The sequence below is a fragment of the Hirundo rustica genome, chromosome 1 (genome assembly GCF_015227805.2).
Source record: "Hirundo rustica isolate bHirRus1 chromosome 1, bHirRus1.pri.v3, whole genome shotgun sequence".
Lineage (NCBI taxonomy): Eukaryota > Metazoa > Chordata > Aves > Passeriformes > Hirundinidae > Hirundo > Hirundo rustica.
The window spans coordinates 49541376-49557832 of NC_053450.1; the positions used below are offsets into that span (position 1 = coordinate 49541376).

Consider the following 16457-nt stretch of genomic DNA (forward strand, 5'->3'; position numbering starts at 1 on the left):
TGGTCATAGCACCAGCCTGACAGAGTTCAAAAAGGGTTTGGATAATTCTCCCGGGCACATGGTGTGATTCCGGGGCCTGTCCTGTGGAGGCCCAGGAGCTGGATTTGATGATCTGTGTGGGTTCCTTCCAACTCAGCTTATTCTGTGATTCTATGATAACTCAAGAACTTCTGTATGCGCTCTTTTTTCAGGTAACAGCATGATCTGGATTTCCTGTTCACTGTAGGACAGATCTGTACCACCATCGTAAATAGTCTATTATTAGTATTTTTATAGTAAGCAATATTTCCACATGATCTGCATTGAGATGAACAAACTTTCCATAAAACCATGTATTTATATCACTGCACTTACAAAAAAAATTGAAACTCATTTAACTTAAGCTAGGAAAAAAAGCTTTGCCATAGGTATTGAAAGCTATGGTCTGAATTTCCTAGGATTTTATTAAATACCAGGAGATAATGAGAAAAAAAAAAAGACAAAAATGAAAAGAGAAAAAAAATATAAATAATATCTAGTATAGGAACATGAATGAAAACAGAAAGATTTTTTTCAGGAAAATTCAAACACCAAGGTGAACTGGTGTGAAGCACCTCTGTAGATAAAAAGAGAGGTGGAGAGGGAAAAATGGGTAACAGAAAAATGAGAAATAGGTAGAGAAAACAGAAACAGCTTTGGCCAGACACAGACACATCTATGCCCTCCAAGAAAGGGCTAAGTCCCTGGGGATGGTTCTTATCATACTCCCACCATGTATGAGCAAACCTCAGCATTGGAAGGGAATCTTTGGAATTCCCACTTGATGCTATAACCACCTAGCAGTCACCTAAAGGATTTTCACTTATAGCCCAGGAAATCAGCTGTCTGACATCCTCTGCAGCTATCTATGCAGCCTGTGAATGTGTGACTGAAGTCAAGTAGGAAAGCCAATGCCTGAGCCTTGACCAGAGAGACTTTGTCATATCCTGTGCACATACACCTCCTATACCTGTCAGAGCTGTCTATGGGCATTCACTTGTTCCCTAGCACCAAAAAAGTGGAGGTGAACGCACTGCTTTTGCATTGCACCTCATTTCACACATTCCAAGGATGATGGTGAGAGAAAGTCCTTTTCCTGCTGCAAAAAAATTCAGTATCTGGTACTCCAATTACTGCCAAAGCCCATGTTTTCAGTATCTGCCCGAATCATTGAAGGACTACTTGACAAAGGAGTGCTACTACTAAAATGAATGGTGCGAAAGAGATTAACTGGTCACCAAATGGAGTGAGTGAATCATTTACTAAATGATACAGAGGCATGGCCCTATCTGAGAGGCACTGTAGATGAAACTGAAATAAGGTATTTCCACTCATCTTAAGGACCTTTTACAGCACATCTTCAGCACCCTAGAGAAACCATTCTTACAGTCAACTGCGTTCCAGCTGCAGGATGGGAGTTCATGTGTTTATTCACATCTAGCTAATAAGAAAGGTGGAGTCTTTAAATTAACCAAAACTCACTTGCTGACTGTCTTCAGTTGGGTAGCCAAGGTTCCGTAGACTAAAGCTAGTATGTCTGTATACTGGAATATTGTTTTCCAGTTCTATAGAATCACCTCATTGCAAAAGTCTTAGTGTCTTTTAATGAGTACAATTTTTTCAAACATCCTTTTTTTGAAATATTCACTTACCCCATCTCCTGAAATACCAGCTACGGGATCTACTAGCTGTTCCTGAACATTCACAAATATAGGAAGGTGTAAGAAAATCAAAACACACAGACTTGGTTAGCTTTGTACAGGCCATGAGTGATATTGTGTTGTAAGTCAAAACGGCACACCAGAATACCCGGAGAAATCTATAAAACAGAGCCAAAGAGATTATTTATGTTATTTCTTCACCCTAAGGATCAACTGTCTTTCCTGACAGATTTCCCTCCAGCTTGTTCTTAAAAGCAATCTGGCAGATTCCAGCATTCTCCTGGCAATCTATTTCAGCACTTCATTGCTTGGTTAAAAGAATATTTCTCATCCTGAAGTCAATTCCTTGACTTAGTATTCTCTGTCTTCAAAAAGCAACAGATGTAGAAGAGAAGATGATCTTCCTTTTCATTTCTCCTATTTTTTTGCAGTTTTGAATTGGAAACCTGTGGGAAGAGATTTAAAAAAAAAAAAATAGTAGACAAGAAGAAATATGCAGTAAGTTCTATTACTTTATCTGGTCAATCTTACAATATTACATGATTCTATGGTTTATTTATATACCTTTTTTTTTTTTTTTTTTTTTTTTTTGCATTCATACACTTACTAAATTTAATACCCATTGAAGCAGCATCTCTGCAGTGGAGGCTGTGCCACCACAAGATGTAATTACTTCATATCTCAGAGGGGTAGTGCATTAGTTTATATCCACCATAATGTGACACTTGCTTTACTACAACACCAAGACTCGTGCTCATCTTGTGAACCTTTGTAACCAACAACCTCCTCTGAAGTGTTCCTGCATTGCTCTTACTCTCCACTCCGCACCTGCATATGGCTATCCTGACCTACATTTGCATTTTTCTTTGCTAAATTGCATTCTACTTCGTTCTAGATCATTGGTCTTAAAAAAAAAAAAAAAAAGAAAGAAACAAAAAAACAAAAAAACAAAAACAAACAAACAACAACAACAACAAAGACCTCTACTCCTATCCCTCAACAAGTCTGAAATCCTTAGGAACTCCAGCTTTAGTAACCTCCATATTTAAGGACTCTTCCTCCAAAGATAAAGCTTTGCAGTCCTTTCAGATCTTTGTCTCATATTCCAAAGAGTCCTCCCTCAAAAAAGTCTGAGAAGGAGAAAAAAAATCTCAAAATGATGAAGTTGCATGTGTGTATCAGTCAACATTCATATCATATGAAGTACAAAATTAAATATTCAGGCATGCTAGAGCAATACTTATTAATTCAGTCCTGAGAATTAAGCTAAAAGCAGATTTCATAGACAAAGGCGTATTTTGTTCCACCCACAAATTACATATAAAGTTTTTCCTGGCATTTCTCAGTTTGTAGTGGTGTGAGAGTTGTTTTATTAAGTTATTAAGTTATTTTTGTAAGATTTTTAAGTTATTTTTGTAATGGTACAGTCCGCTGTACCCCCCTGTGTTCTGTAATAGTTTCCCCCCTTATGAGTTAGTTATTTAACCAGACGTTTTCTGTTAGTCATTCCTCCCCTGCACCTGTCGCTGTCAATCCCCCCTCTCTCCTCGTGGTCGCCCTGTCTGTCACTTCGAGACCCTTCCCTGGATTCTGGAAAGATCCAGGAGAGGCGTCGAGTGATAGGCTGGTGCCCGGGGAATCCCCTCCTACCCTTCTGTGATTTGTTAATGGTTCAGAAGTTGACACCCCCTGTTACCACCCCCGTGTTCCCTGGTTGGCTGACCCATTGTCAGCCCTCCCCCGTTTATAAGTGGCTGTCAAGCTTTGATCTCTGCTCTCTCTGGGCAGCAGCGGTCTGAGGCAGAGCTCCTTGCCGGACTCTCCTTAATAAACTACCTTCTACCCTGCTCAAGAGAGTCGACCCTTTTTCCGTCGCTGCAGTCCCAACTCCATCAGGTCCACTCGCCAGTGTGGGGAACCAAAAACCCACCGGGAGGAGGTTACTCGCCCTGCCTGTAACCCCGACCGATCCACGCTGTCGCAGTGTAGAACTGAGCTAGCCTGTGCACCTGCCAGGCGTGAGAGGACACTGCTATATCAGTTGAACAGTCCATCCCTTGAAGACAATCATAAAATGGTTAGTTTCAAGCACTGAATATGCTAACGTAGTATTTCTTTGAACGCATAAGGGAAATAAAACCTCCAAATATAAAACTGTGGAATGTACTTCTTTAATTCCTATGATGATTTGTCTTATTTTGTAAAAGCAATCTCATCCAATTGAAGAGTAATGTTTTTCTTTGGATGCCAGAAGAAGTGTAAGTACTGAGTGTGACCTCACTTTCAAACAGGGGATGGGGGGACAAAAAAGCTGATTATGGGTGTTGAACAAAGCATGATCCACTTATGGTCAAATTCTACATAAAAATGCCTTTTTCCCTTTCATTTAAATTTATTCAAAGAACAGATGGGTATGGGGTTTTTTAACATTTAAAATGGTCTCAGGTGTTTAGAAGCAATGATACATGGAAGCTTGTCAACAAATGGCCTAAGGGGTAAAGGAGCTTGACAGTAATAGAGGACCAAATATTCTTTCAAACACTTTCAGAAACAAGCAAAACAATTTTTTTAGACAAACAGGACACATAAAAGCAAACTCTACTTTTTTTCTTTTTTTAAAATGTATTATTTAAATGTGTGGCTTCCTTAACAGTGAGGAAAAGTGGATTCTTCTTGGATTCTACTTCTGGTTTTCTCTACAGATAACTTCTATTTGTGCTTTTCTTCCATAACTTTTTTTTGGATATTAGCAACATCAGTAGAAAGGAGAACTAGTGAGCTGAAATATTTGTTTCCCAGGCTGCAAGTAGAGGCGCCCTGCATTCAGTGCAGACCAAATGCATGTGCTCCTGTGTGTGAATGGAATACACTCCAGAATAAAGTCTCACAAATTGACTCCAGAAGTATCCGAATCATGGCTAGTTTATTTAAAGCTACTCATGATTTCTCTTTAGTATAGTCTATCTCATCCAAAGGAATAAGATTTTCCTGGTCAAAACAGCAGTAGGATGGGCTGTTTAAGGGGATGACTTGGGTGTGTGGAGGACAACCAGGTCTAAAAGAAGCCTTAAGAGTGAAATATTTGGATATTTCTACTTCATACATGAATAGTGACAAATGTGAGATATGTGTAAAACATAATTCCTGTTCTCTCTCCAGAGAAGACAAAACCCCTTCTTTTGGGGAAAAAAAAAAATCTCTCTTTGCACTCCTGCAGTATAATCAGGACTTTTGGTGAGCAGTGGTCTCAAGCATGTGCACATGCTGGCAGGCTGTAGTGAAGAATAAACCTCAAATCAAATCTTTCCAGCAGGGATATCTAGGAAAATCACAAGGATCGCTGAAGTTCCATTGCTTCCTGAACTTCCCAGAAGACACCCAAAACCCTATACCCTTCAAAGTTAGCTGAAAATTACTGGAGCATCAATATTAATTTTGGTAACACCTAGGAATCCTTCCAACACTTTGGCTACACTTAAGACTGTCACACTGTGAGAAACATAGTTTTTTAAAAAAAAAATACTAAAAAGTAATCACAGTGAATATGGAAAAAGCAATGTTCTTGAGGCACAATGAAAGTTGTTGTTTGATGCATACAACTTTTTAAAGACCCTTTTTTTTTACATACTCAGGAAAAGCATACAGATGTTACCATAGAGCCATGAAAATATTTAGCTATTTTTAAGGGGTTAATGGAAGGCAAAACAAAGCAGCTGTAACTTTAAATCCTGATAATTTAAAATATGCTGCTCTGTCATTATTACAACTCATAAAAAATGTATTGTTGCCATAACAACCGCCTCATCACATGTGAGACTGCCTGAAAAACTCAAGCTCTCTTTAATCAGACAGATAAATGGCCCCAAACCTGAAAATATTTCACCAATACCTTAATGACATTTACTCTCTTGTAAGACGAACTTTAATGCACACAATTATTTTTTAACAATCATTATTACAAGAAAAAACAAACAAACAAACAAAAACAACACTATTACCAGAAGACTTTAACAGATTCTGCTTCTCCTCCTAGGCAGAAAATTTTCATCAGGGAATGACTGCATTTCTTCAGATGGAATAGGGTCAATGAATGCATTCGAAGTACGTTCTCTTCACTGCCATCATTTTCCTGGGGCTGCACCATATATCATTTGAGTAACACTCCACATAAATCCCAGATGGTGGCAAGACTTGCAAATGATCTAATGTGGCAGTCCCTGCCTATATGCAAGGATTCATTGAAGAGAATTGCATTTTAATGGCAGTACAGTGTACACCACCTGGCTCCATCTGATAAAAAGCCTACACAAAAGAGAAACCACATTTCCCATCCTATGGGCCTGAGACCGATGGCTGAGTACAGGACTTGCTGCTGAAGTTGCATAGTTCAAGCAGAAACATGGATCTGGCTGGAAGGATGGCCATAGAGTGGGATGGGCAGCAAGTCCCCATGCCCTATGGCAGGCCATTGCACAGCTGCTGCACAGCACAGGTGTCTGGTGAGATGGACAGCAATGCAGTCACTCTGTTCTTGGCCGCCCAGAAGTCATCTCTGCAGCAGTGGCCACATCACTCCCGTCCCAGACCTCCACAGAAACAGTTTCCTCAGATGACATGCTTGGGCTGAAGTCCCCAGCCTGAAGGAGCCAGGAGAAGAACTTACACCTGAAGTCCCATTCCCACGGGAGCCTAATCATCAAATTAGTAGGTATCTGGGGACATTGGCTGGGCTTAGAACAAAGATTTTCGGTTTGATGAAGCAGGGCTTTAAGTTACACGCTCCGAATTTTAGTTTCCACAAACTGAAGTTTTCCAGCAAATTCCTGTTTTCATGGATTTTTTCAGTCAGCTCTCCTCTGCCACACAAATTGTGTTTAATGTACTATATTTGATAATAAACGTAATATATCCTTTCTTTCCACATGGGTATTTTCTTCACATTTTGCTAAATTTCAATCTTAATTCTTCTTAAGTGACATTCAACAAGTAAATGCATTCCTTTCTAATATATTATCCTCTTGTTTAATCATGGTTCAATCTGATTTTCAGCTTTGGATTTTAGGGGTCAAAGTGTGTGGGAGATCAGGGACAGGCGGTCGGAAGATATCGCGCTGTACGGGCAGACAGAACCCCTCCCTCAACTCTTAGTTGGTCAGTGTCCTTGATAAGATAAGCAATACCTAACCTGTAACGTAAGCAGACGGATGTGATGTAGCAAACAGAGGTTTTATAACCCCATGTAACCAGTTAATAAACGCCATTAGCCGTCCACCACATTGGTGTCTGTGAGCTGATGGACCGAGCAGCCTGGGTATGGCTGCCGTGTCGTTCCTGAACCAGGTCGCTACACCTCAGCGGAGGTAACAAGTGGTGCTGAAACCCGGGAGTCGCCCTGGAGTTCAGGAGTCGCCCTGGACATTGGGAGTCGCCCTGGACATCGGGAGTCGCCTGGACGGGTGAACGACGGCCGAGCGGCTGGTCCAGCTCGGCGGGAGGGACGCCTCCGGACCCACGCAGAGGATGGAAGCTCTCGTGAAGGTCGTTTCTCAGATTCATAAGCAGTGGGGAATTGATTGTAAAGCAAAAGATTTTACCCTCGCAGTGACGAGGCTTTTGCAACTTAGTATTATTGATCGTCCGGTGGATATCCTCCACCCAGATGTTTGGGATCAATGTACTAAAGCTCTTGCCGAAGACACAATGTCTTCCAGCTCAGGGAAAAATCTTAAAGCATGGGGGAGGGTCGTAAAATCTTTACAGAAGGCGTTGCATGAACAGGACACCTGGAGAGCTGCGCGAAATTGTTTAAAGGTTTCCCCCCAATTAGGTATCGCAGCAGCAACGCAAACTTTCTCAGAGGGAACTGTTGTTGAGAATTTTCAGAATGTAAAAGAATGTACTCAGAATGTTAGTAATAATGCTCAAAGTGTTGATGAAGTCAGTTTGGCTGAATGTATGGGCTCGGGATCAGAAGGTCAAGAGCTTGCTTCGAGGCCCCCGAGCTCAAGGCCGCTCACTGAAGAGATAAAACAGATGCAGTCATTTTACAGCGGGCTAGCTGAAGAAGCTAGGAATGCTGAAAAAGTGGGGGAGGGACCTCCACCTTATGCGCCTCAAGATAGCACTGAAAACAAAGAGAGCTCGTTTGCGAATGCGGGGGCGCGCGAGCAGAAAAAGGGAGGAGAGCACAAAGAGAAAGCTGAAGCCAATCTTTGCCAAAAAGCGCGTTTATCTAAGGCAAGAAGCTCCCACAGCAGGAGGCGGGAGGAGCACAGGTACAGGAGGCCCAGGGGGAAGGAGTGGCCCAGCCCTGAGGGAAAGGGGCGGGGGCCCAGAGGGAAGGGACGGCCCAGCCCTGAGGGAAAGGGGCCGGGTCGGAGCCCGACCAAAAGGCTCCAGAGCCCGGAAGCAGCCAGTCAGTCGACTTCCGGCTCTGACTCGGACTTCAGCTGGGACTGGGACAGCCAGTCCTCTGCTGCCGGCTCTGACTCCGGCTCTGACGAAGAAGAAGTAACAGTATATAAAATCAGTAACAACAATGTTTCTACTTGGGCTGAGGGGAAGTCAGAACAAACTCCCCTCACAGACTGGAAGAAGATAAAAATGGCATGCTTTAAATGCAGCCAGGCATTTAAATTGGGCAAACATGCAAATTATCAGACTCCCACCTTCAGTGCCCCAGTCATTCAAACCCTATCAAAATCTTGCAGCACGCAGACAAAAGAAGGAAGCCACATCTGGCACCTCCTCCTCATTCAGTCCTTTAGCTATCTACCAAAAACCTAAGTCAAATCCTTACAGTTTGTTTCTTAGTGTGTCAAATGCTACCTTTTTGTCCTTGAACCAATCCAATCCAAACTTTACAAAATCATGCTGGTTATGTTATAATGCAGAACCTCCTTTTTATGAGGGTGTCGCCCTTGATGCTCCTTTTGAATACTCGGCAGCAAACAATCCACACAACTGTAAGTGGGACACCCCCCGGAGAGAAATTACCCTGAGTCAAGTCACAGGCCGAGGCAAATGCTTTGGCAGTGTAACCGTAGCAAAGCAGATGGGAAATATCTGTACTGAGTTCATCCAACCTAGTCAAAAGACTGACAAGTGGGCAGTTCCGTTCCTATCAGGAATGTGGGTCTGTCAACAAATTAGAATAACCCCCTGTGTGTACCTTAACAAATTCAATAACCTTGCTGACTTTTGTGTCCAAGTTCTGATTGTTCCTAGAGTCCTGTATCACCAAGAAGAAGAAATGTATCACTTTTTAGAAGAAACCATCCTGCTCCGCAAAAGAGAAGTAATGACAGGTATAACCATTGCAATGCTCCTTGGCCTAGGAGCCACTGGCACAGCCACAGGTGTTTCAGCTCTCGTCACCCAACATCAAAGACTTTCTCAGCTGCAAATGACAATTGACGAAGACTTACTGAGAATTGAAAAATCCATCTCCTCTCTGGAAAGATCTATCTCCTCGCTTTCAGAAGTCGTGCTGCAAAACAGGCGAGGACTGGACCTCTTGCTCATGCAGCAAGGAGGCCTGTGTGCCGCCTTGAGAGAAGAATGCTGTTTTTATGCAGACCACACCGGAGTCGTGCGAGACTCCATGGCCGAACTGAGAGGAAGACTGGCCCAGAGAAAGAGAGAGAGAGAGGCCCAACAAGGATGGTTCGAGTCATGGTTCAATCAGTCCCCATGGCTAGCCACCCTTGTTCCCACCTTAATAGGCCCTCTCACCATGATACTCCTGACATTGATTTTTGGGCCTTGCATTTTGAACAAGTTAGTGTCGTTTGTTAGAAGACGTTTAGAGAAAGTCGACATCCTATTTGTCGAACGCATGCAATTATCGTGAAGTGTGTTTGTTACTAACATTTTATATTATTTTTGTATCCTATTATACTAACTTTAACAGCTTTTGTATTTTTATAACATTCATACTTTTATAACATTTATACTTTTATAACATTTATACTTTTATAACATTTATACTTTTATACTTTTATACTTTTATACTTTTATACTTTTATACTTTTATACTTTTTATTTAGTCATGAGAGGGGGGGGAAATGTGGGAGATCAGGGACAGGCGGTCGGAAGATATCGCGCTGTACGGGCAGACAGAACCCCTCCCTCAACTCTTAGTTGGTCAGTGTCCTTGATAAGATAAGCAATACCTAACCTGTAACGTAAGCAGACGGATGTGATGTAGCAAACAGAGGTTTTATAACCCCATGTAACCAGTTAATAAACGCCATTAGCCGTCCACCACATTGGTGTCTGTGAGCTGATGGACCGAGCAGCCTGGGTATGGCTGCCGTGTCGTTCCTGAACCAGGTCGCTACACCTCAGCGGAGGTAACAAAAGTGCTTGACTCAAATCCTATGGCAACCTTGCTTTCTGTGCTTCCTTTGCTTTGTGTTTCCTGATTTATTTTTTTTTTTCCAGGACATCTCCAAACATCCTCAACATGCTCATACAGTCTCTGGTGCTAAGTGCTAGCTGTATAAGTGGAAAGAGTGTTGTGCCCTTGTCATTATACCATTCAGGCTTCAGCATATACCCCTCATGAAAAGGTAACAGCCCAGAAATATGTTTCTCCTTCTACTGAAATCCCATTGTATTCTTCTACTACATCTTTTTTTTTCCCCCATACTTCCACAGACTGTGCCAAATTTACCTCTGAAAAGCAGGAGGAAACAAGAAAACAGCACAGAGAATTCATATGGTTCAGAGGAATATGTGTCTAATGTCAGAGAATGGTGGATTAGAGAAACCACAGGTCTGATTCATTCTGGCAATTCCTGACTTTACTCTGTTTTTCTATAGAAATGCACAAACAATTGGTGAAAAACCAGTCTTTGGCATATACCTGCCTCACTGATAGCTCCCACACATAGAGGGCAGGTGGGAATTACTTCAGGAAAGCTTTCAGGAAAAGATGAAGAGAAAAAAAAAAGAGGATGATAGGACAAAACCATGACTGAATTCAACCCACAGGTTTAGGGAATGGTTAAAGGCAGAGTAAGAAAGAAAAATGCAATCCTCAGCCACCAATAAACCATTTCTCTCACGAGTCACCTCTAGAAAACACATGCTGAGTCACGGCCTCTCTAAGCAGAAATTTTAGGAGAGATGTTTGTTAGCTAGTTGAAGTACAGAGTGAAAGGTCCCTTAAAACACTAATCTGCTTTGGAAATATTTTAGGTCATTCAAGAAATACACAAAACAATTTTCTCTGAAACCCATCTGTCTGTCCAGACAGTTTTGGATCACAAAGAATTAGTTGTTTATTTTGCTAATATTTCTATTAAAAGGTTATATGTAAAACTTAGTACTAATGAGAGAAAAATAATGGCATTCAACCTCCATCCCCAAATGAATCCCTCCTAGAAGTGTTTCATGTTAAATGTCGAGATCGTTATGCAATTATATTTCAAATTCACACAGAGACGTACTGTGCTTGCATATTTAACTATGTTTTCCCATACAAGACTGCTTTCTGTCTTGCAGACTGAATCACTAGCTGAAATGTCCCTTCTGGCCACATTTAAAATCTTGATTATAATCCTTGATGAAACAGGGAAGTGAACAATCCTTGTATTTAATCATAATAAATTAAACTAACGAGCTTTCCTGGCAGATTTATTACTTTTCCTATGGATGAACTGCCACTGGCTGATCATATGCAAGCCAAAGAAATATAAGGGGAGGGGGAGGGGGAGGGGGAGGGGGAAGAGGTGCATAATATTTTACTTGAAAACAGTGCACTCCCAATATGTTCCTAAGAACAACTAGATTTGTGATTTTTCCTTCACACTTGTATGAGAACCAGAGAGGAAGAGTCAAAGGCAAAGTTCAGAGACTCAACAATGGGGTGGCGAGATGCAGGATCGTACCAGGAATTGTTTTAGCCAATGGCAGTCTCATCTGACACAAGGACGTAGGCTTTAGTTCTTTGCCATTGCATTCATAGAGTACAATACAGTGACTCTTTTGGCAGCACTCTAAAATACACACTCCAAAACTGCATGCACTTATTTAAGACTGTACATGAAAAAAGGCAATATTTTCCACTTAAATCCAATAAGTTGTTGAAGCACTTTTCCTTTTTCATCAGGAAAACCAGTTTAGGATGGGGTTCGGTCTTGACCCTTCAGAGATTTTTCTCTGTAATATGGAGACAAAGCGATATGGTGGATCCCGAGCTGCGAGCAGAACCAGACAGGAGGGCTTTCCTCCTTGAGTTTCCTGGCCCTTTTCAAAAGTAGACACAAAACAAAAAGCATGCCCTCTCTTCACATTTGTCTCAGGGCTGTACTAATGGTGGCTGATAGCAAACCAGAAGAAGACATGCCCCAGAGTGAGGTGACACACCCTCCGAGAGAGCTGTGACCATGCCTGAACTTTGATGGGCAATTGTTAGCAACAGGATCACAGGTGGTGTAGCAATAAACAAAGTTCAGTACACGAAAGGACACAAAAATCTCAATATCCGAATAATAGTAATTTGCCCTTGCAATTCTTTCCCTTCTTGCTCTTCTGACAATCAGATGAAGTGTGGGAGGCCATCTGTCTGCAAGAGGAAGACAATCATGGCTCTGCAGTCCCCAATAGGGTGAACTTAGTCACTGCTTAAGGAGAATCACAGGTCTGAGTCAATTACTGCAGATTTTTTGTACACAACACTTCTTTACTCCACTCAGATTGAAAACTATTTTTAAATGCAATCCTATGACTTTGTTTTCAGACCTCTTGCAATAAAACAGGAAGTGCTTAATGTTTCTACTTCTGAAATTTTGGTCATTCATACTCAGTCACTTCAGACCATCCCAGTCCAGGCACATGGCTAAAATTTGTTGACATGCCTTTCAAAGACTGGCCAATTTGCAAGCACCTTATTAAAAGAAATGAATAATGTTGTCTTCTGTTGCAGATAAAAATTGTTCCAGACATCAGGCATCAAAGAATTTCTGGTCCGGTGGAGTCCTCATAAGTCTAATCAACACTTCAGTTGGATACTGCCCGGCAAGGCACTAGCTCTGTAATAATTTTCTTTTGACTTTCTTCTCACTCCATGAAGTATCAGGTAAGAAAAATCTCCAATCCAGAAACAAACCAAGACACAGAGAGATATATAGCAAAAGCAATGGTGAGAGAGCCGGGCAGCTGCTTCATTACAGGGTTACAGGTTACTGACATTTGACTGGCATTCCTACAGCAAAAGACAAACAAGCTCTGGCTAACATTCATTTTGCTCCCTCCTGCATACCTCTCTCAGAAGTGGTAACCCTCTGATAATTGCTGCTGGATTATCCCGTAAGAAATGGGTAAGATGGGGCTCCAAGCACTTTGAGAAAAGGCAAGCACAACAGAAAGCGAAGAAATTATATTAAATTCCAGTGTTCTTACTTTCTTCATGACTAGGTTTGCTGCTTCTGGGTGACTATGGATTCAGCATAGTATACATGGAGAATTTAATTAAGGAGGGCCAATGAAAGCAAACCTTTCCCTGCTCAGCACGCATACTCTGATTTCAGTTTTAGAAGCTTGCGTGATTACTGCAGGAAGCAGTTATACAGAAAAGTAAATTTTGATTGTTCTTCGTTCTTAAACCCTGTTTGATTACATCTGGTAAATATTGTGCCCTAAAGTCATTTAATTATTCAGCTTTTCCACTTCAAAATAATATTAGTGCTGTATGAAAGGTTACCTGGAGGGCCAATTTTAATGGCTGAATACATCCTGGATAAAAATATTCAAAATTATTTCCTAATGTTTACCAACCCCAGCTTTAATAACACTCTTTTACAAGCATAGTTAAATTTCAGTGTGCCCATCGAACTTCATTTATTTTTCTGATTTAACTGCTGGGCTACTCCAGTTGTGGATTTCTGGATATTTTGGAAACAGGTGGCTGTTTAACTAAGTTCTGGTTGAGAGAACAGTATTAATCAGTATATTGCAATTTACAAGACACTTATGACTTGAATCTCCCATTAAATCCAAATCTACTCTCACAAGACACTAATTATGGAAATGCATTCATATATTTCAGAGATATTCGTTACACATCAACATCTGACTCAGACAGACGAATTAAAAAATACTGCTGCAAGTTAAACATGGGGCTCTTAGGCACATGAGAAGGGAGATGCAGCACCAAGCTACCACCAATTGCAACACAATTTTGTTTCTATACACTTATAATCGTTTCAAAGATGATAGATAATTTCTAAATACAACCATGGAATAGAAACAGATGAAAATTAGAAGTTAGATGAAATCTTTCAGTATAAAAATCTCATATTTTCACATTGATTAAAGTCCCAGACTAAGCAAATATTCATTTGGTGTCACTAGACTATACTTTCCATCATTTTACATGCTGCTGTTTTGTGCAATAAAAAGTATAGGAAGCACAGCAGTATCTGTCAAAAGTATTGACAAAAATAAGGCGCTCAATTTCAATAATTTTGCAAGTTATAGTATTTTAAAAATTGTCCTATTGCCCTGCCTATAACAAATAATTATCTTCACAAGGGTTTTAAAAAATAATATTACAGTCATGTGAATTCACAACTCTTGGGGTATCTAAATGGGGGAATAATATCTAAGGTAAGCAAAGCCTTCTGGAGCCTTCCCTTATAAATCACAATCATTCAGTAAAGACAGTGCAAAGTTCAGCAAAGCCAGCTGGAAGGCTTCTGTGAGCCTCAGGAAGGATTGATCAGACCATGACAAAAGCACTTCAATCAAACATAAATAGAGCTCACATTCATTCAATAATGGTATATCACTAGTTTAAAAGATGAAGAGCTTCTCTGTCTTCTAAACCAGAACATCTGAGTTGAAACTGTGACGTAAAAACCCTTACAAGTAGATGAATCAAAATGGATTTTCGCCATCTATTGGGTCACACATCCATAACCCAAGCCCCTCGGTTCCCACCAGATTTAGTGTCTGTTCCAAATCATGAGGCACTTTCCTGTTTAAATTGCTAAGGTTTTGCTTTTAGCACTGCAACAATATGGGTGGTTTAGGCAGAGGTAAATTTCTGCACAGGAAAGAAGATCTGGTACAGCTTGAACCCCTTGCAAAAAGAAAAGGAAAGGGGAAGGGGAAGGGGAAGTGGAAGGGGAAGGGGAAGGGGAAGGGGAGGGGGAAGGGGAAGGGGAAGAGGAAAAACGGAAGGGGAAAAGGGAAAGGGAAGGGGAAAGGGAAAGGGAAGGGGAAGGGGAAAGGGAAAGGGAAAGGGAAAGGGAAAGGGAAAGGGAAAGGGAAAGGGAAAGGGAAGGGAAAGGGAAAGGGAAAGGGAAAGGGAAAGGGAAAGGGAAAGGGAAAGGGAAAGGTGTAGGAGAGTGTGGGGACAGCAATGAGAGATCTCTGGAGTCCAGGGCAGCTCTTGAAACATGTGGTTTACTGCATAGTTTGTTGGTGCAAGAGCTTTGCTTAAGCTGCCAGCCACAGTTAAAAGCGTGCCCGAACAAAGAGAGCTAAGTTCTTGTTACAATACATTATACCTCCTTCTATGTTGAATTTTCTAGTTTACATGAACCAACCAGCACAAGACACAAATCCTATAGAATTTACATACAGCCTATAGGAACTATTACATTACCATACCGCGCCATATTCTAAACTCTAAAAGCTAGTTTCTAGACTCCTTTTCCCTGCCACATTGGCAGGGAACCTCCCTCTTGGACCTTTGGCATCCTTTGGTCTGCCAGGGGTATTGCTCAATCAACAGGGATCTTGTCTTCAGCTAACTCAATCACTGTCTTCCAGCTTGGCACCCTACGTCTCAAAGCTTGCTTCCATTGCTATTTCGCTCATAGGTTTCATACTCTGAATCTTTTGCCAAGCAATCTTAGTTGTAAGGCTTTCCTGTTTCATCCTCTCCAACAGAAAGGGAAAGGGAAAGGGAAAGGGAAAGGGGAAGGGGAAGGGGAAGGGGAAGGGGAAGGGAAAGAATGACTTTGACTGACAACAGCCATGCAATTTTTCAAAATGAAAGGCATATATTTGACAAGGTTATAACAGACTCAGATAGACTTCTCCAAAGGAATATCATGTGCGCCCTTACTGGCACCAGGATTCTGCTGTGATGAATATATCTATCTTTTCAGGCCTCGTGGGAATGTGGATCTGGGGTTGGGGGTGCTGGTCTCAAGCTGAGGTCTCACCTGGGCTGGAGATCTGGTTTACAACCACACAAAATCAATCAACCAAAACCCACCCAAATAAAAGGGACACGTCTATACTTTTTGTCTCTGAATTGAAATTCTCTGAAATGATTTGAAGTTGTTGAGCTTCCTGGTCGAAGAATGGACTTTCCTTGAGGTAACCCTAGTGCCCATTCTGAACAAGAGATGCTACAGGGAAACAGAAGTTCTCTAAGCAAATCTTTGCAGAGGCCCCAGGTGATCAGAACACAACATGAAATTGTCACAGCCAATCCATCCCCAACACACCTTCTCATACCACCCTCTTCAAAGTAAGGGGGAGAGGAGGAGGAAAATCCTCAGCCACCAGAACTTTTGATGGAAAGTCCATCTGGTTTTGCAGGCACGAGAAAGGCCAAAACTTGGATCTCCTGAGGCTAATCATGGTTTGGAAACTATACCCCAAAGTCTTCACTGTGTCAACACTTCATTTCAGGAAATAAAAAATAATAGGAATGAGTGGGAATGCTGTGCTTCACTAGCTGAGCAGTCTTGGAAGAGATTCCAAGAAACTCCTCCTTCATATATTTGAGAGTGCTGCTCGCAGCAAAATCAT

General features: G+C 41.5%; 1 protein-coding gene across 3 annotated transcripts in view; it reads right to left on the bottom strand.

Moving 5' to 3' along the window:
* The window catches only part of METTL4 (methyltransferase 4, N6-adenosine), a 56570-nt gene that overhangs the window by 2799 nt on the left and 37314 nt on the right, over positions 1-16457 (bottom strand). For 2 of the 3 annotated variants that reach the window (XR_009207633.1, XR_009207632.1), the window contains exon 9: positions 1671-2125. Coding sequence is in view for 1 of the 3 variants with exons in the window: in XM_058419754.1 (XP_058275737.1) it covers positions 2097-2125 (29 nt within the window). In the remaining 2 variants the exon portion in view is untranslated. Of the gene's footprint in view, positions 1-1322; positions 2126-16457 lie in introns of those variants that run through there. The other variant, XM_058419754.1, reaches the window with a different exon arrangement.